Source organism: Carassius auratus, chromosome 1 (assembly GCF_003368295.1).
Source record: "Carassius auratus strain Wakin chromosome 1, ASM336829v1, whole genome shotgun sequence".
Classification (NCBI taxonomy): Eukaryota; Metazoa; Chordata; class Actinopteri; order Cypriniformes; family Cyprinidae; genus Carassius; species Carassius auratus.
Genome location: NC_039243.1, coordinates 23,074,141 through 23,096,404, shown reverse-complemented (window position 1 = coordinate 23,096,404; position 22,264 = coordinate 23,074,141). Strand labels below are relative to the sequence as shown.

General features: G+C 36.9%; 1 protein-coding gene across 1 annotated transcript; it reads left to right on the top strand.

Annotated features, from left to right (window-relative positions):
- Positions 1-413: 413 nt before the first annotated feature.
- LOC113103453 (ATP-binding cassette sub-family A member 5-like) lies at positions 414-18,396 on the top strand. The gene is made up of 39 exons (XM_026265984.1): positions 414-426; positions 1,570-1,718; positions 4,071-4,260; positions 4,522-4,689; positions 4,847-4,944; positions 6,151-6,377; positions 6,470-6,611; positions 7,255-7,443; positions 8,011-8,158; positions 8,639-8,816; positions 9,137-9,195; positions 9,494-9,604; positions 9,739-9,914; positions 10,635-10,754; positions 10,838-10,976; positions 11,060-11,150; positions 11,249-11,388; positions 11,906-12,025; positions 12,202-12,403; positions 12,656-12,822; positions 12,922-13,049; positions 13,243-13,380; positions 13,479-13,592; positions 14,098-14,268; positions 14,396-14,509; positions 14,632-14,769; positions 14,873-14,941; positions 15,024-15,115; positions 15,388-15,511; positions 15,605-15,722; positions 15,809-15,900; positions 15,978-16,153; positions 16,361-16,436; positions 16,527-16,621; positions 16,798-16,917; positions 17,050-17,202; positions 17,587-17,666; positions 17,752-17,807; positions 17,917-18,396. The coding sequence occupies exons 1-39, from the start codon at positions 414-416 to the stop codon at positions 18,055-18,057; spliced, it is 5,022 nt and encodes a 1,673-aa protein (XP_026121769.1). The 3' UTR covers positions 18,058-18,396.
- Positions 18,397-22,264: the final 3,868 nt, after the last annotated feature.

Sequence of the window (22,264 nt, the reverse complement as noted above, 5' to 3'; positions counted from 1 at the left end):
TTTTATTATATAATGTAGCCCTGTAGGTCAACAGCTGGTGGTGTCAGGGGTATAATATAATATGATATGATATATGATATGATATGATATGATTAATATAGACCTGTAGGTCAACGGCAGGTGGGGTCAGAGGCATAGAGTTGTGTTGATGACGTTGACACAATCTACACAACCAATCAGCGAAGTCCTACAAGTTCTGAGGCTCGTGATTGGTTTGCTTGACTCCGACGAATCACGAGTCTCGTAACTTGCAGCTCTGCGCTGATTGGTTGAAGAACTGGTCGGTCCAGCTGATGGCAGAGGCGCAAGTAGTGTTGATAACGCCGTCCTGGATTTCTTCCCTATTTATTTGTTAAAGGATATTTATTTGGAAAGGATACAGCGAATTTGGGGGAAAGGAAAGACATGTCTTAATGTATTTCATACGTAAGTGCACTTCCTTGTTTAAGCTTGAGGGAAAGCTGTTAGCTAGTTAGCATTAGCTGTCAGTGTTTACTCCCAGACCGCAGCGAACAAAACTCATTATTTTATCGACAGTTTTCACATTTGGTTCTAGTATTACAGGTACATTAGAAAAACACGTATTTTATTTTTATTTTTTTTAAAGAAGGAGCAAAAGCCCAACCCATTCGTTATTGACCTGCACCGCGCGCGCACGCGAGCACGCGATACAAGTCGGGTGCACGAGACCTCCTGCACGCGCAGTGACATTTTGCGTACAATATTTCCTGTTTTTGTTTGTTCTAACCTGTTTATAGATAATTGTCAGCACATTGTAACGCTTTACAGGCTGCTTTCTCGAATGCATTCTTATCTGCTGTTACCTTTGGACTCAATTTTCCCCTTCTCTTTGCTTCGAAATCAGTATTGACATCATTTTATCAGTCTTGACATGGGGAGCTTTGCGGACAATGTTTTAAAAAGTTTTAGAAAGTTTAATAGTTGCATATGTGGGGGGAACAATTCAAATATTTGTTCTACTGTAGTGTCTACTGTTTCAGCAACGGAATTTAATAATAATAATGAAAACCTTGCTAAATGTAAACTGTAAACAGATTAAAGAACAAAATCTTAAATAGGAAGGAAAAAAGTTATTAATTATAATATTTGATAATTGCCTTTTTGTATTTCTTTATTTGTTTTCATTAATCAGTGGCGAAAGTGGGCTTCTGTAGTCTTCCGAACGTTAAATAAATATTGTATAGTTAATACAGTATTAAATAAATCTTCAAGTTCAACAGAATTATAGTTATTAATTTTTCTGAATCATTATCAACATTTTAATTTCATTACCCTAAGATTAATTATAGAAGTGTGAATATTGATGCAACACATTCCACTGACAAAGAAAATTCTGGGATAATATGGGATCGTTCCAAAAAGAGAGATATATATAGACATTATCACATACTATCACATACTGTCATATCTTATCTTACCTCTGCTTGCTGAACAGTATGAACTATGAGTTGTGAAGAAACACCCTAAAGTTGGCCTGACAAATTCAAAGGAATTATTGTTATTGTATTTATCTTTTTATAAATGAGAAGGATATTTGTTGTTTTGCAGCTGTGTCTGATCCATGTGCCAGTCAGCTGAAGCATGCTGGAAGAATGCAGCCCATAACCAAAAGAGATGCCGGAGTCTGGCATCAGACGAGAAGCCTGCTCTACAAAAACCTGCTGATCAAATGGAGGACCAAACAACAGAGTCTCCAGGTGCCTTTCCTCTGTCACTCACATCCTTTCTTTGCCCCTTCAAATCTTCTGAACATTTAATGCCCTCTCCTCTGTTTGCTGGTATTGTGCTCCTTTTGAAGTTTATACAGCATATGCTTCTCAAGGAATTCTTGGAAGTGTAGTGACCATTTCAATCCAGAGGTTTTGCAGATTTTAAAAAGTCTTAATTAATTCACCCTTCCCAAATCAAGGTCTTAAATCATAGCAGAAAGTCTTAAATTCATAAAATCATGGCATTAAATGTTGCATGTGTTGTAAAAATCTATATCTTCCTCAGTATTTTTGTCTTGTTTTCTTTATTTTTTTCTTTATTCTTTATTTTTTTTAAAAGTTATCAAATGCAGCCTTGTTTCCTAAGAAATTATAAGAAAAAATGGTTATGAAAACATGTTTTCCCATTGGTTTGTTGTTTTTTCAGAGGCCATTTGCAGATTATTATTTTTTTTAATTCTTAAATAAACTCACTTAATTTTGATCAGGTTCACAGAAATTAAGACTTATAAATAAAAACAAATAAATTGATTAAAGATTTAAATCAAGTCTTGGTTTAAGAATCTTTTGAACTCGAAAACAAGACAAAAATACTGAGGTAGAATATCACTTTAAACATCAGTTATTTCCATATTCTTGCACTTGGGAGCAGAGCTATTCAATCAAACCTTTTTTAATTTTTCGGTAAAATAAATGTAAAAAGTATTGGAATTTGGCTGGACATCGTATTTGCAAACTTTGTAGTGTTGCTAACAATACATTTTGTTCTAGGACTGGAAAATAATGGTTAAACTGTTTTATTAAACTGTTTTATTTTGCTCCAAAAATATAAACAACATTATTATTTTTTTACATTTCATCAGTGTTATTGCACTTTCACACAAGCACAAATCAAAAGAATGTCAGCTTGCATGGTTTGGTCGCAGGTTTATTCGCAGCAAATGTGTGAAAGAAAGAAAGAAAACAAACTGGCAGATATCGCAGGTGTAATGAACTACATTTTAGAATTTTTACATTTACATTATGTTTTTAAAGCACATTGACCTGTTATGTCGAAAGTCCAAGGGACATTTTATTTCTCAGTTCATGACCCCTTTAATAGATGGAGAGAAGCAGAAATCGTAATCACAATTAAAATACAAGTTATCATGCTGCCCTGTTGTGTTTCTTAAAATCTTTACTTACTCTTAAAGACCTGCAGAAACCCTTGCAGTCTGTTCAAAGATCCCTGACCTTTCTAAATGTGGTCTTGATCACAACCCTTTTTCAAAACTTTTCAAAGTTAAATGAGCAGTGCAAAATTACAGTTACCTAGACTGCTTAATAAAATCACAAGACTTAGCTGTCTTAATACCACTGATCTGTTGTAATTCCCCTGCATCTGGATGAAGTCTTCTTCCTTCCACTCTGTTGACTCTTTACTGCCCAGCAGGTTATTTATTCTCTGCTTTGACTCAGAAATAAAAAAGAAAAAATCCTCCAAGTCATTTGCCTTTTCTCTTCTGTTGATGTGGTCATGTATTTATTTTTTTATGTAAGGTAATTTTTGATGCATTTTATGTGTGTATTTTGTTTCGTGATGAGCCATATACGAGTCTTTCAGAATTAAAAGGCTGTTAATGGGTGGGTGTTCTACTAGTTCATGTCAGAACCTGCCATCAATACTAAAGTACTTTTAAACCGACATTGTAAAAGGAAAATTGTTATGATACATTATGGTAAGCGGTTGGAAATGGAACAAAATGAATTGCATTATGAAGTAGTCATGCTTGGGATTTTTGCCAACGATTTTCATCTCTGTATTGATTTTCCTGGAGGTGGAGATGGTGAAGCAAGTTGTATTGTTCAGAGTTCTTGGTTCTAGTGGGCTTCACATATGTGTATACTTCACATATTTTAGTTTACATTTCTAATACCGGTAGTATAGTCTTGATTTTTAAGGGAGAATCCAGTATTGAAATTGTGTAATCATGAAATCAGTTACTTTCTTCAGTGTGGTCTTGAAATGAATTTGCCAGAACTTTTTGCAACAAACATTGTAGTGCACATCCTCCAGGCACATTAAAAGCTAAACTCATGTCATGGTCTAGCAAATAAAGCCAGAGGGATGATTGGACACCCTCACTGGCACCCTTCTTGTGTTTATGGCCTCCCTAAGGCAGTAAATCAAGAGCTGTAGCTATGAGAACATGACAGTATGGATATCCTTTTTTTCTGTGGTGTACACAATATATCTTGACCATGTTTTGTAATTTTTTAAATTGTATAATTAGTTGTGTGTTTTGTTTTGTATGTATATTTCCATGTCAAATTTGAATTGTTCCTCTTCTTTTTTTGCAGGAGCTGATCTTGCCTTTGCTGCTCCTGGGCCTCCTCATCCTAATTAGCACCCTCAACCCTCATGTCTCATACGGCAGTATCAGCACTAAGGAGCTGGAGTACGAACGGGACCTGTCAATCAAAGGTCTTGGCTACACCCCCATCAACAATGTCACCAATCACATCATGGAAGAGGTGGCACGGGAACTGTGTAAGTCAGTTTTATTGGTGTCTTTCTTTAAATTAAGCCAAAACAAACCAAAAAATGTGATGTTTAGTTTAACAAAATCACAAAAATATTTCACTGATCTATAACATTTATGCATAATTCAAAGTTATTGCATGGTGTATATATGTTATGTTACTGAATGTTTTGCTAATTAATGGTTCGATTCTGATGTTTTTTTTTTTTTTTTAAGTAGACCCACTGTGTGCTTTTCTTTGTATTTGTTTGTGGGTATTGAATCCTCAGCTATGAATGAGCGATTAGAGATGTTCTCCACCGAGAAAGATTTGGAGAATGCCAGTCTCTATGAACCTGATGGATTTGTAGGAGTGGTCTTCTTGGACCAATTGTCGTACCGTCTGCGATTCCCATACAACCAGCTCCCTCTGCCTAGTGACTTCACTGAATCCATAAGTGAGTCTAACTCCGTGCTAATATCATGAAGCCACAGCAGCAGTTTAATTAGAGACCTCCTTTTTAATGTAAATGACATTAACTTTGCAACCGTTTGATCTATAATGAAAGGAACGAGTATGACAGGTTTTTTGTTTTTCTTTTCTCTGTTCCACAGCAAGTTGTTACACAAACTATGTCAACTGTCGGGCTGCCAACTACTGGTATTCTGGATTCATACGGCTGCAGTCTCTCATTGATGCTGCCATTATACAGGTTTGAAATGGCATGGATGAAAATTGATCAGCATTTAAGCATTTTAGCCATTAATATGCAGTGTATATATCTGCCTGCTGAAGTATCCGAGTATACTAGCATTTAAAAGTTTATGCTCAGTAAAAATATTTTGAAAAGCAATAACTCCAGTTTTACATGATCATATTATCCTTTAAAAGTTATTCTATGCTGATTTACAGCATAATTTTTTATATTACTATCCATGTTGAAAACTGTTGTGCTGTTGTGTACAGCCGTAATGTATGTTTTTGGTAGAATTCTTTAAAAGAAAGTAAAAAAACAACAACAATTATTTGGGTTTTTGCTAGGCCTGGGCAATAAAACGGTATCTATTTATCCATGGTACACCTTCTTCAATAGATAGTAAAAATGTTCGATCTAGTTCACTGAGCACGAACACATGATTAATTGAGGGCTGTGATGAGGAGATTGTGAAAAATAAAAAAATAGTACAAACAAAAATGTTTGAAAAAAAAACTGTGCAAAAATAGTACAAACAAATGCTGCATGAGATGCGGTGATGATGTTGTAAGGGATGTTGTTGCATTTTAATGTTTTGTTAGTCTAGCCCACGAGACGTGCAGTTTCTGCGTTACTCATTCAAAATAGTAGAGAAATATATGATTGATTTTATGAAATCAATTTATTTAATCAGAAACACAATCTTATTGTTATTTCTGTATTTTGCATACATTTTATTACAAGTAGGCTAACAGCGCCCCCTATGTAAATAAAGCGCCTCACAGGACGGGCATTAGGACACGGAGGAGGCTGCTACTGCTGCATTCACTAGGAACTGTTGACTCTATTGCACACAGGATGCCTCCTACTATACTGCCATTGTCAGATTAAATGTTCAAAACAATCTAATCATCATTCAGGAAAAAATTTCAAGAATGACCACACTGCTGATGTTATCACTATGACACCCTGAGCACAACTGAGTTACTCATCTTATCGGCAAGGCATATCAGCATAATTTTTCATATCGGCCATTGCCGATATTTGCGTTTAAAGCCATTATCGGCCGATTTCGATAACATTCCGATATTATCATGCATCCCTATGTAAAATTACAGTGTTTTATGATATACATTTTTTACAGTGCATTAATGGTAATAGGAAGTCACTGCTGAGTTTTGACATGATTTTTGCTTTTATAATATTGTCTTCATTCTTTTGCAGATGAAGACCAAACGTCCGGTGTGGAATGAATTGAAAGTGCGTGCAGTGATGATGGGACATCCGGGTTCGGTTGAGGTCCAGAAGTTCCCTCACGCACTGATCTCCATATACCTAGTGTTGGCGTTTACACCCTTTGTCTCCTTCCTCATTGTCAATGTGGCAGCTGAAAAAGAGCAGCGCCTGAAAGACACCATGGGCATGATGGGATTGTATGACTCTGCCTTTTGGTGAGTGTGCTCTCAACAGGACCTGTTGTAATTCATAGCCAATTTAAATGTAAAAATGGTCCATTTGTAAACTTTTCTTTTGCTTTCTTTAGGCTTTCATGGGGCCTTCTCTATGCTGCACTAGTGACGACCATGTCCATTCTCATGGCTGTTATAGCAACCTGCACACCCCTGTTCTCCAACAGCAACTTCTTTGTCATCTTCCTTCTCATTTTCCTCTATGGAATATCCTCTGTAAGTCCTAGCAACCCTCCAGTCACATCCTGAACAATAGCGATTCTAAGGTTTAGAGAGTGCAAAGCAATTTAAATGGCTGTGCACTCATTTGGCCTCAAGTCTCGATTTCTGCCTACAGTGAGATTAGTCCTGTGAGTGACAGACTAATCTGAGTTTATAATGAATATGTTATCAGTTTTCGTTTTCTAAGGCTAAATTGCTTTTTGCTGTGTTGGTTTTCTTTTGCTTCAGCAGGGTGTGACTGTACTGGTAAAATATCTGACAGAATGCAAGTTTTTTTTCTTTTTCTTGCTTTTCCTAAGAAAGCATTTGCTACAAAGTTGTCAGCAGTAAAGTGTATTTTTCTTCAAGAAATGAAACCGCATTTGCAAGTTATTTCCATAATGTGATATTTTTGAATGCAGCAGGGTATTCAACGAGAACCAAATGCAGGACAGGTCTTGGTTTTATCCATTGGGAATTAATAGTATTGTGAAAAGTGGTGCCTGTGTGAAAGATTAAAATATAAAAAAATATATATAAGGTTTTTTTTTTCTGTCTCTATCTCTCTCATTGAGGAATCAATCATAATGAAACCAGGAATGTTACATTTTAATTGGGTGACCTCAAGACTTAATTTTCCCATCTCTTCATCCCACAGATTTTCTTCTCCTTCATGTTGACCCCTTTGTTTAAGAAGCCCAAGTTTGCAAGTACAGTTGGCTCTATGTTGACCGTGGTGTTCGGATGCCTGTCTCTTTTCACTGTGCTGATGAGAGATTTCCCACAGTCAGCTGTGTGGCTCCTCTGCCTTCTGTCTCCCAGCGCTTTCTCTATTGGCATCGCCCAGGTAACACACTTTTTCACAAACACACTCCATGGTGTCTATGGTTTAAATGGAGTCACCTAGGTTATAGGACTGTTTGCCAAGAAACACACATGAGAACAGTGAGGTTTTTTTTTTTTTGTTCTTTTTTTTTTTTTGAATTAATACTTTTAATCAGCAAGGATGTGCTATAATTAACAAAAGTGACCGTAACAATGTTTATAATGCTACAGAATATTTATATTTAAAATATATTCTGTTGTTTAAAACTTTTTATTTTTATTATTATTATATATATTTTTTTTTTTTTATCAAAGAAATATGGAGAAAAAAAACAGCACAATTGATATAAGCATAGATAATCAGAAATGTCTTTCAGCCACAAAATCAACATAATAGAAGTATTTCTGAAGCATCATGTGACACTTAAATGTAATAAATAGAAAACAGTTACAGTATGTAAAAAAAAAAATTACATATTTTTTAAATCATATACTAACATTCAGAAGTTTGTGATCTGTATGTAGTAAGTCAAAAATCCCATATGTGAAATGGAGTGTACATTCTGGAAGGTTTTGTGTGTCTGTGTAGGTGGTGTATCTGGAAGCTCAGGGGGACGGTGCAGTGTTTTCCTCTCTGGGCAATGGTCCTCACGCCCTCTATGTTCCTATGGTCTTGCTGTTCTTGGACTGCATTCTCTATCTGCTTTTAGCCATGTACCTGGACCAAGTCTTACCAGGTGACTACAGTCAAAAAGCATTTTTCATGAACCGTTTAGCACAACAGAAATCATCTTTGTGTTTTTAGTAGAATTCCACTTCTTAACAGAGTTTATATTTAGGCATCGTATGCAAATTTATTCCAATGCAAAGTCATTTGCTCAGCCTGCAAAACAAGACTGTTTGGTCACAGTCCATGTAATGTGGCTCCAAAAAGGATTTTGATACTTGATACACAAGATTTTTTTTTTTTTATTGATCATAAAATATTAATAATTTTCTTAAAAGGAAAATTGCACTAGCACACCTTTCTAGCTGAACACTTCAAAAATGTGTTAGTTTATACTGTAAATGGGATAGTCTGTTCTCTTAAAAGGTAAAAAAAACATGAGCAGATTCCACGTGGCTGCAGTAAAGAATACACAAAAATCTGTGTTATAACTTAACTGGGATGGAGGCGTTTGTGACCTTCCTACATATATGACCATCTCTTCCTTCAGGCGAGTTTGGCACAAGGCGCTCAGTGCTGTACTTCCTACAGCCATCCTATTGGTCAAAGCGGAGGAAGCGTTATGTGGAGGTGAGCTCTGTGTACGAGGGCGAGGTGAACGGAACCCCTGTGAATGATGAATCTGTGGAGGCGATTTCTTCTGAGTTTAGAGGAAAAGAGGTTATCAGGTGCGGACTTGACTCAAAAAAAAAATTATCAGTTGTCCATAACTATTTTTACAGCATTTTACCGTATTTTACAGTATTGTACAGTTTTACGAAAAATCATTTCAAAATTCATTCATTCATTCTATTCTCAAAGTATCTTCCTCTACAAACTACAAAAGCTAGTCAGTATTTGCAGACCAGTGAAGTAATGCAGTTTGGGGAAAGGGAGCTTCAAAGCCTGGATAGATTTGGCCTTGAAGAGAGTTGGCATGCGGCCAGAACAACCATTTAATATTCATTTCCGTGTTTATTTATTTATATATATATATTTTTTTTGTTAGGATCTGCAATATCCGTAAGATCTACAGCGAGAAAGACACCAAAGTGGAAGCTTTGAGAGGTAAGACTTCCCACCTGTGTCCAAATCGTGACATTTCATTGTTTGTGTTACAACTAGTATATTCATCCTCTTGCTCAGCACTTATGGATTTTAAAACTAAATTACTTCTTGTATACTTTAGAAAAAATGCTTCTAATAAGCACATAATTGTATTTGCAACCCTTTTTACTTCCATAGTTCTAAACCGTCCCATACTGCACTTGATGTTGACTTGGTTTTAAAAATGTATTATATGAGGAGACTTCTGGCTCTAATATGTTGGTGAATGTATTGTCTTCTGTCTGTTTGTGATCTGAAGGTTTGACTTTTGACATCTATGAGGGTCAGATCACTGCCCTGCTGGGTCACAGTGGAGCAGGAAAATCCACACTCATGAACATCCTGTGTGGCATCTGCCCCCCTACAGAAGGTCAGACATGTGATGCCTAGCTGCTAATTTTGATTTTTTTGTCAACACATTTTACTGGGTCTCTATACCTTGACAAAACTGTAGTTGTACTGCTTCTACACTCACAATTCTGTTATTTTGTATTTTATGCATAGGCACGGCAACCATCTATGGCACTCCTGTGGCAGAGATAGCAGAGGGGGCCGAGATGAAACAGCTGGTTGGTATATGTCCCCAGTTCAACATCATCTTTGATGTGCTCACTGTAGAGGAACACCTGAGGATCTTCGCTGCCATCAAAGGGATCCTGCCCTCTGATATTGACTGTGAGGTAGGAACTCCCAGTGGATCTAGAGACCACATCAGCTGACTGCATGTTGACTCTTTGTATGGGAAATTCAAAAGCAAACCTCACACTATAATGCATCAAAAGAGCTGATTTGACATCAACTCCACTCTGCATGTTTAATTACATTCATTATACAAAGCAACAGCGACCTCAAATGTATAGAAGTTTTTTTAGATTTTCTTTTTACATTTATTTGGAAATTGAATGTATATATTGATTTATTAATGTTTGTGAAAGTAGTCTCTTATGCTCAAGAGGGCTGCATTTATTTGATTAAAAAAATAACTGTTTTCTATTTCAATTTATTTTTAAAATGTTTATTCCTGTGATAGCAAAGCAGACATTACTTCAGTCTTCTGTGTCACATGATACTTCAAAAATCATTCTAATATGCTGATTTGTTATGGAAATCGTGATACATTTCTTTCAGGATTCTTTGAATAGAAACTTCAAAAGTACAGCGTTTACTTGAAATAAAAATCTTGTAATCTGCAAGTCCTTACAGAGTCCTTACTGTCATTTTTGACCAATTTAATGGGTCCACTCTGAATAAAAAAATAAATAATAATAATTTCTTATAAAACAGTTTTACTGACTTTCTGAAAAACCTTCAGTTGGTTAAGTATTTAGAAAATATCTTCAATAAAGGCAGAAACATCCATTTACCTTCATCATTTTGTTTTGTTGTCATTTCTTTTTAAGGTGAGAAAAGTTCTAAGGGATCTGGATTTAGAAAAGATTATGGACGCTCAGGCAAAGAACCTAAGTGGAGGCCAAAAGAGGAAGCTCTCTGTGGGCATAGCAATTCTCGGAGACCCAAAGGTAAATGGCTGACGGCTTATCCCTTTGACTTTTTGTTTGCTTATTTATCCCTCTCCCTCAGTGTCCTTTTGCTTCTGAATCAGATCCTCCTTCTGGATGAGCCAACAGCTGGTATGGACCCAGTGTCTCGGCACCAGGTCTGGTCCTTACTGAAGAGCCGTAAAGCAGGCAGAGTCACTGTACTCAGTACTCATTACATGGACGAGGCAGATATACTTGCGGGTACTTTTATCATTTTTCATTTTTCTTCCATCAGTCATCTATGTCTCAATCTTACACACCTCTGTTCATTTTCTGTCAAGCAGATCGTAAAGCTGTCATCTCTCAAGGACAACTGAAATGTGTTGGTTCCTCTTTGTACCTGAAGACCAAGTGTGGGGTTGGCTACCATCTTAGGTGAGTTCTTATGTACTATAAATAGTACATAATAATTTGTTCTTCCTGTCACCCATTGCTGCTGCCACATTAACATTGTCATTCTAAATCTCCTCTAGAATGTCTGTAACTGAAGGCTGTGAAGTGGAGAACATCACATCACTGGTCAAGCAGCATGTTCCCAAGGCTCAGTTGTCAAGGCAGCAAGAGGCTGAGCTTACATTCACATTGCCTTTCGAGAGCATGGACACTTTCCCAGGTCTCGCTTCTATTTGCCCTCATGTCACCATCTGTTATGTGCCACACTGCCATATGCCCTGCGGAGCAACAGATTGTTTCATGCTTTCACCAGGACTGTGGTGGTGTTTTATTGGGGCTGTTTTAATATCTGTACTCTTGTCAAATATGAAGTATCGGTGGAGTGTTTACTTCATGCTTACAGTTCGATTTATTCACTTTCATATCATTCCAAAACTGTATGACTCGGGGTTTTTCACTCATTGAATGGAAAAGTGAAAAAACCTGAATATTCTATAAAAATCCCTTTTGTTCCATTGATGGAACACAATCATACGGGTTTGGAACGACATGGAGGTTAGTAAATGATGACAGATGTATGGTATTTATTTATTTACTTTATTTGTGTGTGTGTGTGTGAGAGCTTCAGTTATTTTAAGAATTATTTTGGTGTGTGTGGTTAGTTTTCTTGTTTCTTGCAGTCCAAAAAGATGAATTTCTATGGTTTCTAAACTCGTCTCACTCACATTGCACTCCAGGGCTGTTTGCGGAGTTAGACTGTCGACCTGACCTGGGTATCATTAACTACGGTGTCTCCATGACAACGTTAGAGGATGTATTCTTGCGTCTGGAGGCAGAGGCAGAGGTGGATCAGACTGGTAAGATATCCACCTACTTAAACTGGTTCTCTGTTCGAAATATCAGTTTTAAGATCAGCTTTTTAATATCTTACTGTTTGGCATAAACTACATGAAACTAATCAGTATTACAGTGAACCAGTATAGTGAATTGCTCTAGAGGTATAACGCCCACTCGTGTTTTCCTTTATTGGTAGACTACAGTGTGTTTAACCAAGAAAAGCTGGAAGAGGAGGGAGACGTGTCCTCTATGGATGAGACAGACCAGCGGCTGCTGACGTTTTCAGACAGCAGGCAGGATGCAGTAACCGGACGTGCCCTCTGGAGGCAGCAGTTTAGCACCGTGGCTTGGCTGCACATGCTCAACCTACAGAGAGAGAGAAAACCTTTTATATACAAGTAAGCAAATGCTTCCAAGTACTAGTTGATCATGTTTGCCTTTCAGTAGTACACAGTACACGCATACTATTCAGAACACATTTAAAATTCTTGCAGACCCAAAATTATATTTCTATTTAATCAGACCCAGGCCATACTCAACGTCATAGAGGAAAAGGATGCAATCTTATTGAACAGTATCTTGATAATCAATATTATGCATGTGTTATACAAAGCTTTAAGTCATAATTTTTTCTCCTCTCTTTTACCCAGTTTGACACTGTTCCTGGTTTTCTTGTCTGCAATGCTGATTCTGTCCGTGGCCACGGGAAACATTCAGATTCATTCTCCTGAAAGACTGTTTTCACCTATATACCTGCTGCACCGCAACGAGGCTCCTCGCAAATACACCACCAGCCTGCTTGTGCAAAACTCCACCGGTCAGTCATAATACCTGTATATATTATATTGACAACTGTTGACTATTCACATTAACCAATTCAAGTCTTGGTTCATGTAAAATCTGTGTGTTGTGGTAGATTCTGACCTGTCAGGGTTCATCCAAAATCTGGCATCTCAGGACATTAAAGTGGAAATGATGAAAAAACCAGACTACATGTCTGCTGCACCTGTCAGCGCCGCCATCAACGTGACAGGATCCAGTAAAGTGAGCCTTCCAGTACAATCGGCTAGCCTCTCTACACTTTCATACTCCACAGTTTGAGTTTTAGAAATACATTTCTCAACAATGCATTGTTCTGAAATTGTGTTTTTCAGTTAAAAAATATTTGAAACTCTTGCTGTTCTTCGATAACTTTATTCAACCCCTCCTGTCCTCCCTCGTTGTTTCTCAATTCCAGGATTTTAGCTACATTTTAGCTTTTAACAGTACCACAGTGCACTCCTTGCCTATGGTTGTCAATGTGCTCAGTAACGCTCTCCTGAGGGGCTTTAACGGCACCGGACACATTCAAACATGGACTAAACCCTTCGACTATGTGAGTGTAGTGCATCAATACACTCAAGTCACTGTACATAAATACTGCTATTGTTGTTTCCTGTAAGTGTCAACTGCTCTATTCTTCCTGCATTTTAGCAAATCCCTGATAAGACGTCCTATGCACTGGTTTACATTGAGGCTGTGATTCTTGGGATGCTGGCTGCAGGGATGCCAGCCTATTTTGCAATGGACCACACAAGAGACAAAGAGGTATATATTTGTGCTGTAACTTCATGTAATGATGGTTTGAATCCATTTTAACTAAAAAAAAAAATGTATTAATATTTTCTGCAAGAATGTTTTAAATTGATAAAAAATGACAAACACATTTTACAGTGTATATACATTTTAAATAAAGGCAGTTCTTTTGAACTTTCCTGATAAATCAGCATTTCAGAATGATTTCTGAAGGGTCATGTGAAACTGAAGACTGGAGTAATGATGCTGAAAATTCAGCTTTGCATCACAGGAAATAATGTTCTGTTTTAGTACATTTTAAAGTGTTGTTATATTTCATAATATTACTGATTTTAATGTATTTCTGATGTAGCCTTGGTGAGCATAAGAAACATTTTTCTAAACCGCTGGGGTCACCTTAAATAACCAGCTGTAAAGGCTTGATTTTATCAGAATGTCTCTTCAATAATATTTCAGTGTTTTTTCATTGAATGCAACCTCTCTATCTTAATATTTTTAATTAAATTTTTTTTATCAGTTAAAGTGTCGCTCGACCCTGAGGATCTCTGGTCTTGTTCCTTCGGCGTACTGGTGCGGTCAGGCAGCTATTGATGTCCCTTTCTATTATCTTATCTTAATCTGTATGACCAGCACCCTGTTTGCCTTCCATTCTACAAACCTGCTAACCTTCTACAATACCTTGTCTGTGGTAAGAAAACGCTACATCCAGCTTCCTTTACATTTTTCTAAAATATAATTTATTTAAGCTTAAGCAGAGCAGATATTAGCATTATCATATAACAACAGCTCAACCACTATCTTTATTCTATTTTCAGGCTCTGTGTCTGATTGGCTTCGCTCCAGCCATGGTTCTCTTCACATACTGCGTATCCTTCATGTTTGTCAAAGTCCAGAGCAATAGGGACTTCTTCTCAGTGGTCTCCATGATGGTGAGACTTCAAGAAACTTTCCAACTTTCCAGTGGTGTGAAAACACGGAAAATTATCTTTCAAATTTAAATATATCTGTAGGAAGGTATTAAAGTGATTTCTTTTTTTCTTTTTGTCCATAGTTGTGTGTGGTTTCTGCATCCATAGTCCAGATGGCACTTGTGAATGAGAGTCCTGTTGTGGCTCGTGTCCTACACAATGCACTGTGTTTCTTCAGTCCACTTTACCCTCTTATGGGCTGCCTTAACTGCATTACCATGGTAACACTTTACTACTTACAGGACTCCTTCTATTCAGTGTCTGATAACATGGATGAAATATCCCTAATGTAACTGAACCTAATACAAGTCTTTTTCATTCTAGGTCACCTTCCTTCAGTCTCCTCATGAAGACGATTTCCCATGGAAGAACCTCTTCATCTCTGTTGTGTCTGTAAGTTATTGTAAATATCGTTTTATTGTCTCAAACTGTTTTATAATGTCTTCTTTGCACTGAATCTTTGTGTCTTCTGTAGCCGTATATCCAGTGTATTCTGATGCTCTTCATCCTGAGATGGCTTGAGATAAGATATGGAGGGAAGACCATGAAAAATGACCAGATCTGCAGGTCTGTCTTAATAAACTAAATGCCAGACTTAATTTTTACCTGAAGCCTCGGATCAGGAGTAATGGTTGGAATAAAATGGCAGACAAGTTGTACTATGTACTATGCCATGATTTGCATTTTACTGTCTGGGAATTGTGTCGTGTCATGTCGTGTCGTGTCGTGCCACATCCAGTGTAGACACGGTGTTAATGTGAGCTTTCTGTTCTAAGGTCCTTCAGTTGAACCCAGATCACTAAGAAATAGAGCTTGATCTCTGATCTGTTGTTTTCCAGGATTTCCTCCCAAGCAAAGAGCAATGCTCAGCGAAACCCAGAGGAGAGCATGAGTGAGGATGAGGATGTTCAGGTGGAGAGAGCTCAAGTGAAGGAGGCGCTAACTTGTCAGTGCTGTGAGGAGGTATAGCCCCACTTTTCTGTAAATCGTAGAGTCTTAAGAGTCTCAAATCACGTTATTGTTCAATAACCTTTTTAATATGGAAAACTTTTCCAGAAACCAGTGGTAGTGGTGAGTAATCTCAGGAAACAGTACAAAGGCAAGAGGGAGGGCTTCTCACTCAGCAAGAGAAGGAATGTGGCCACTAAGAACATCTCCTTTTGTGTTCGCAAAGGTGGAGTCTGCCTCTGATTGGATGTACTGTAAGTAATGATTTTAAATAGAGCAAGCAAATGTTAATGAAAAATGGCCTGTTCTCAGGTGAGGTTTTGGGTCTGCTGGGACCAAATGGAGCAGGAAAGAGCACTATCATGCACATGCTGTCTGGAGACACTGAACCCACTGCTGGACAGGTTTGGGCTCAATCTCTCAGTTTCTTGCTGGTTATGAGTTCATTGTGTTTTGACTAAAGTTTGACATTTATTTTTAGATTCTGATGGGAGATTATGGCACAGACTTCCAACCAGTGGAAAACCCCTTGGAGCATGTAGGGTACTGTCCTCAGGTGAACCCTCTGTGGCCTAGAATCACTCTACAGGAGCACCTGGAGATCTATGCTGCTATCAAGGGGTTACATCAGCGTGATATCCCAAACATCATCAAGCGGTACCAAATCTCTTAAAAATATATATATATTTATTATTATTATTTATTTTATTTTTTATTATTATTATTAAGTTAATCAAAATAAATGCATTTTATTGACTAGTGTACTTTTTCATGTGAACAGAGTTTCTAGATGACAGTATGACCACCAAAGCAATGTTCAAGGTTTAACTATGTTGTGTGTGTGTGTGTGTCTGTCTTTAACAGTGTTGTGAGTGCTCTAGAGCTGAAGGATCATCTTTACAAACAGGCAAAAAACTTGTCTGCTGGGCTAAAGAGGAAGGCAAGTCATTCAGTTCAGTGCCATTATCAAAATAAGATTTTGTTGTGGATTTTTGGGTTAATTTTTTTTTTTAAATCTTTTTCATTCTAGCTGTGCTTTGCACTAAGCATGCTGGGAAATCCTCAGATAGTTCTGTTGGATGAACCATCTTCAGGAATGGATCCCAAATCAAAACAGCGCATGTGGTAAAATATTCTACTTTGTGTTCAGTTATTTTAACTTATGTATTCTAAATGCTATGATACATATATATATGTATGTGTGTGTGTGTGTGTGTGTGTGTATATATATATGTCTATGTCACATGTACTATAAAACAGATGTCTGCAAAAATTAACATTTCTGTGGTTCCTTTCAATAGGAGGGCGATCCGTGCTGCCTTTAAGAACAAACAGCGAGGTGCCCTTTTGACAACCCACTACATGGAAGAGGCGGAGGCTGTGTGTGACCGTGTGGCCATCATGGTTTCTGGTCAACTAAGGTGGGACTATAAGACAGATAAAAGCCTCCGCTAAATATGACATGGATTAACATGCACTTAAAGAGAATTTTGGGCATGCAAAGAAAAGCAGACTAGAAAGCTTGTAACATTTTGTTATGTTGCCCCCTGCAGATGTATTGGCTCAATACAGCACCTGAAGGGGAAGTTTGGGAGAGGATACAGCTTAGAGATTAATCTCAGGGAGGAGCTCACAGGTCTCCAGCAGGTAGCACTGTTGCACAAAGAGATACTGAAGATATTTCCTCATGCTGTTCGTCAAGACAGGTAAGATGTGTCTGAAAAAGATAAGAAATTAAATGGGTGAAAAAAAATGATGTAAAATTGGTAAAATTAGAATTGAAAACCTCTGGGATTGAGAAGTGTGCGTGTGTTTGTGTGTGTGTTTGTACTGATATATATGGTTTGAGGACACAAATGTGTTTAATGATATGGGCACTTACATGGTTTATGAGGACACCTCCTGTGTCCCAGTAATACAAAAGGCTTAAAAAAAAACCATACAAAACAGTGTTTTATGAAATTCAAATATATCCAGTAAGGTTGGTGTAGGTGATAGAAATTACAGTTTGTACAGTATAAAAACCATTACCCCTATGGAGAGTCCCTGTAAACCACAAATGCAAATGTGTATGTGTTGGATCTTTGCAGTTTTGCCACTCTGATGGTGTATAAAATCCCAATGGAAGATGTGAAGTCACTAGCAAAGTCTTTTGCCCAGTTAGAAAATGGTAAGAAATGGATATCATAACAACCACGCAGTTTTTATGAAGAATTAAAAATGCTGTTTTGACCATTCTCCCTTTTTCTTCACAGCAAAACAAAACTTTAACTTTGAAGAGTACAACTTCTCCCAGTCAACTCTTGAACAAGTATGTCACAATATTCGGAAGAAAAAAAAAGATCTGTGTAGAAGTAAATTTAGTTTGTGAAAAACTGACTTTTGCAGTACTCGTCTGTAATCGTATACCCGTTTTGCAGGTTTTCATGGAGTTTGCTAAAGAGCAAGAGAATGAAGAGGAGGAGGTCGGATCACTTAGCACGACTTTTCAATGGCAGAGACTGAGACAAGACGGCCCTGTATCCATTCATCACGCTGACAGCATAGTACACCAGCTATGAGCCAATCCTGTCCAGCTTTCCCTGAAGCGTTGTTCCCTTATTTTTTCCCTCCGTCTCTCTCTATCACTCTGCATGTGTCGTCCTTTGCCTTAAGAGCCTTAAACTGATGGGACTCACAGGACAATAGACTGTGGATACTCTAGTGACCACTAGCACACATACAGGACACGTGTGCATGTGTGGGCTGTGAAACTCGCTTTGGCTCTGGTACTGGCACTTGCTTAGATGGAATCTGACATGTGACTTGAGTGTCAGCAATTAATGCCGAGCAAGACTTGGCAGTTCTTTTTGTTGTTGTCATTTTTGTTTTTAATGAAGACATTTTATTTTTAAATTCCACTCTCTGTAATTTCTTATATCTTCCATTCACCTGATGTATATCAAACACAACGTTCTGTTGTTTCCATATACACTATGTCGGTCACTAGGAAATTAATTGCATGGAGCAGGTTCCACATTATTACCAAAGTCTCACTCACATCGACACCGAAACAGTGCTTTTTGGTGTCTGTAGCATGGGATATAAACTTGCGTCTCTGTGTGTATGGCTATCTGACGTTATTATCTGTGTGTGCTTTGGTAGGGTACGTTTCCAGACAGGAGAATCTCATTATTAACACTGGCAGCATTAACACTGAGATTTACCAGCATGTATGGGGCTGCTCTCGTTTCTTGTAACCCTTTTTTAGGGCAGAGTGGCCCTGCCGGTGCATGAAGCCTCTTCTGTCTCTGCTGCACCCAGGAGATCCACAGGTCTCCTTTCTTAAACACCAGCACGTGTTTCAGGCTTTCACACAGAGCTCTCCAAAGAAAAACAGGGCTAAGCACTCACAGTGAGTAAGCAAGTGGGTTATCAAGATGATGAAGAACTTCCCTCTGTCATCCCTTCCTTTAGGAGCAGTTTTAATGTTTAGAATCAGTAGCTTAAGAATGTAGTTCTCTCAATCCACACCGAACCATATAGCACTCCAGATTAGTTGCATACTGCTGAGTAAGGTCTTTTATTTTATCGTTTTTTGTTAAGAGAAGTAATGATACTGTAGGAACCGTGAGTCTTGAATGTACAGTGGGTGAAGTTTTATAGTAAATCATTGATGTGGGTTTAATGTATCTAGTGTAAGTCTTCAGTTTTGGGAGATTTTGGGAGCCAGAATGACTTCATGTTGGTTAGTTCTCATTCAAGAGGGTCCGTCTTTTTGTACCTTTTAGAATATTTTTTGTTTAAATGGAAAAATTATTAAATGATCGCTTTTCTTTTTGTTTGCTAATAATATGTAATGCTAAAATTGATTCTCTGTGTGGCACATTGGAGAATGCCTTTCAAGAGTAAAAAAAACAATTCCAACCTGCAGGAACAGTATTGTTTTATTTATTTTTTTAAGCCTTAATGGGTAATACTTTAAAACAAGGTTCTGTACATTTAGTTAATGCAATAGCTAATGACAATTGATAACAGCATTTCATTAATCCCACTTTATTATTCCCCCTGTTTATTTTTCTTAAAATTGTTCATATTTTTAAAAGCATTTTGGTTTTGTTGATTTTATTTATGAACAAAACTTGTATTAATTAATGCTAACTAATTAAACATCATTGTAAAGTTAGTATTACCAATTAATGTTATTCTTAATTTGCGTCAGTGAGCTGCCCTTCTCATTTCCCTTCATATAGGTTGAAATATTGAAGCTAATACACATGTATTCTACTCTCAACAGGAAGCGTTTTCATTTCACAACTCTACAAACATGCTTTTCCATTTGGTGCGTTTTTGTCCAGTAGATGTTTCTTTATTCTTCTCTGAGCGATGACTATGCTGAACCGTGCATTGGTATTAGGAACTCTGCCCCAAGTGCTGGTTCTCTTGTTGGTAGAACCTCTAAAAGATGTTTGCTAGGTGTTTCATGGGTACTCTTGTAGATGGTTTTTATTTTTCCGTTTATACTCCGTTGAAAATTGTGTACATTTGGACCTTTAACCCTAGCTGAATGTGAAAGGTTGTGTATATAGTGTTGTTTGGAGCAGTCCTCAAAAATTGTAATCCGTGCCAGGTTGGCATGTTATTGTGGACTACATTTTTTTTTTTTTTTTTTTTTTTGGCTTCATCTTACGAAGTTTGATTTCCAGTTAATCAAACACTTGTTTGGATGGTCTTATTTTTAGAGGCACACAAGTCAACCTCTGTAGCATCTAAAGTACTGAAAAGATTTAAAGGAATAAAAAGATGTCATTGTAATCGAGAAATTATGGTTGACATGCACAGCAGACACAGTGAATTTGTTAAGGGATTTAATTGTAATTTTTGCACATATTTAACCTGTAATGTATTACATTTTCTGTAACATTTACACTGACCAGTTTAGTCTTTGCTGGACTGGGATGGAATGGGATGATTATATTGAACACTATCTAACATCTATTTAACCAAGACCTTTATTTCCTCCAAAGTGCAATATATGAATACTTGTGCGTGTGAGTATTTATTGCATTATGTAGACCGTGTCATTGCAAACTGCAATATTACTGTTGTCTCGTGTGAACTCAAATGTGTCTTGCAGTACAATGTAGCCACAAATATGTAATCTTTTAGAACGCTTTGCACTCTCTTCCCCTAGTGCACATTTACTGGCCTTTGTATGCAAAAATTCTGTTGGAAAATAAATTGTGTTCAGGATGTTGTTACTTTTTGGACTAGTGGGTGTGAATAAGTTGATTGGGTGAAAATGGGTTTCAATTAATCATTGTTCAAGGTATTTAATGTCATGTTTGAGGTTTTACATGGCAGTGATGACTATGGAAATTTAGTAAGGTGCTCAGATATACAAAATTCAAAATAGCTACACATTTTAAGAAATGGAAACTAAATTTTATTTAAGATTAGCTGTTCCTAATACAAAACCCACTTGTTCAGCACAGAATATTGTTTAGCTGTAATTTAATATATAAAAAATCCATTAGTACCGCATTAAATTAGTTACGGGTTGATTCATTTGTGTTCTGTAACAGTATTTTAAGCAAAATGTACTATTTATTATTTTAGTCGTTATTTATGTCAATTTCTATGTGAAATATGACCAGTGTCTAATGTTAGACTGAAGAATCACCAGCTGATGGGCAGCATTTGAAGTGATTGGCATATCATAGGTTCATTCACACTCTATGGAGGAAGAAGGGGGAAAAACAAATCTGGTCTGGTAAGGGAATTCTTTTGTTTCCAGTTATCCTGCTCTACAAATCAATACTAAGTTCTTGAGATAAGACAACGATAAGATTATTCTTGTCGCAACACTTGTTTTAGACATAAACAAAAACAAACGATTTGTTTTTGAAAGAAGTCTCCACCAAAGTTGCATTTATTTTATCAAAAATATTGTAAAAACTGAAATATTTTTACAATTTAAATAACTTTTCTATTTTAAAGCTTTTTTAATGTAATGTATTCCTGTGATGCAAAGCTGAATTTTCAGCATCATTACTCCAGTTTTAAGTCTCACATGATCCTTCAGAAATCATTCTAATATTTGTCCAATTGAAGTTCTGAGCAATGCATATTAGTAATCAAAAATTAAGTTTTAATATATTTACAGTAGGAAATTTACAAAATATATTATTGGAACATGATCTTTACTTAATATCCTATTTTTGGCATAAAAGAAAAAAAAAATCTATAATTTTGATCCATACAATGTATTTTTTTCTTTTGCTTCAAATATACCCCAGTGACTTAAAGTAAGACTGGTTTTGTTGTCCAGGGTCAGATTTGGTGATCAAGTAACATTTCTTATTCATTATCAGTCCATTGTGAAAATCAGTCCATTTTTTCTTTAGCATTTAAAATCTTTAAAATGCTTTCTATTTATTACTGTATGCAGTAAACAGATACAGCTTGCTTTTCAACAATTACTAATGCATTTTAAATTAATAAAAGCTGAAGAAGTATTGTTCATTGTTCATTGCTAGTTCATATTTACCAATGCTAGTTACCGATTTCTATAATGCAAAGAACTGAACTGTTCTAATGATAAATGCTTTTTTCACTAGTTTTGTTCCGCTTTGCTTTCCTTTTGAATTCCATTAAATTGTATTTATTTATTTTGGGAGTTCTCACTGTGATCCTTTTTCATTAAACCTGTGAAAAACCTCTTGCTGTGTCGCTGTCAGATACAGTAGGTAGACATCCAAAACGCCCCTTTTACCTCCACACGTACCG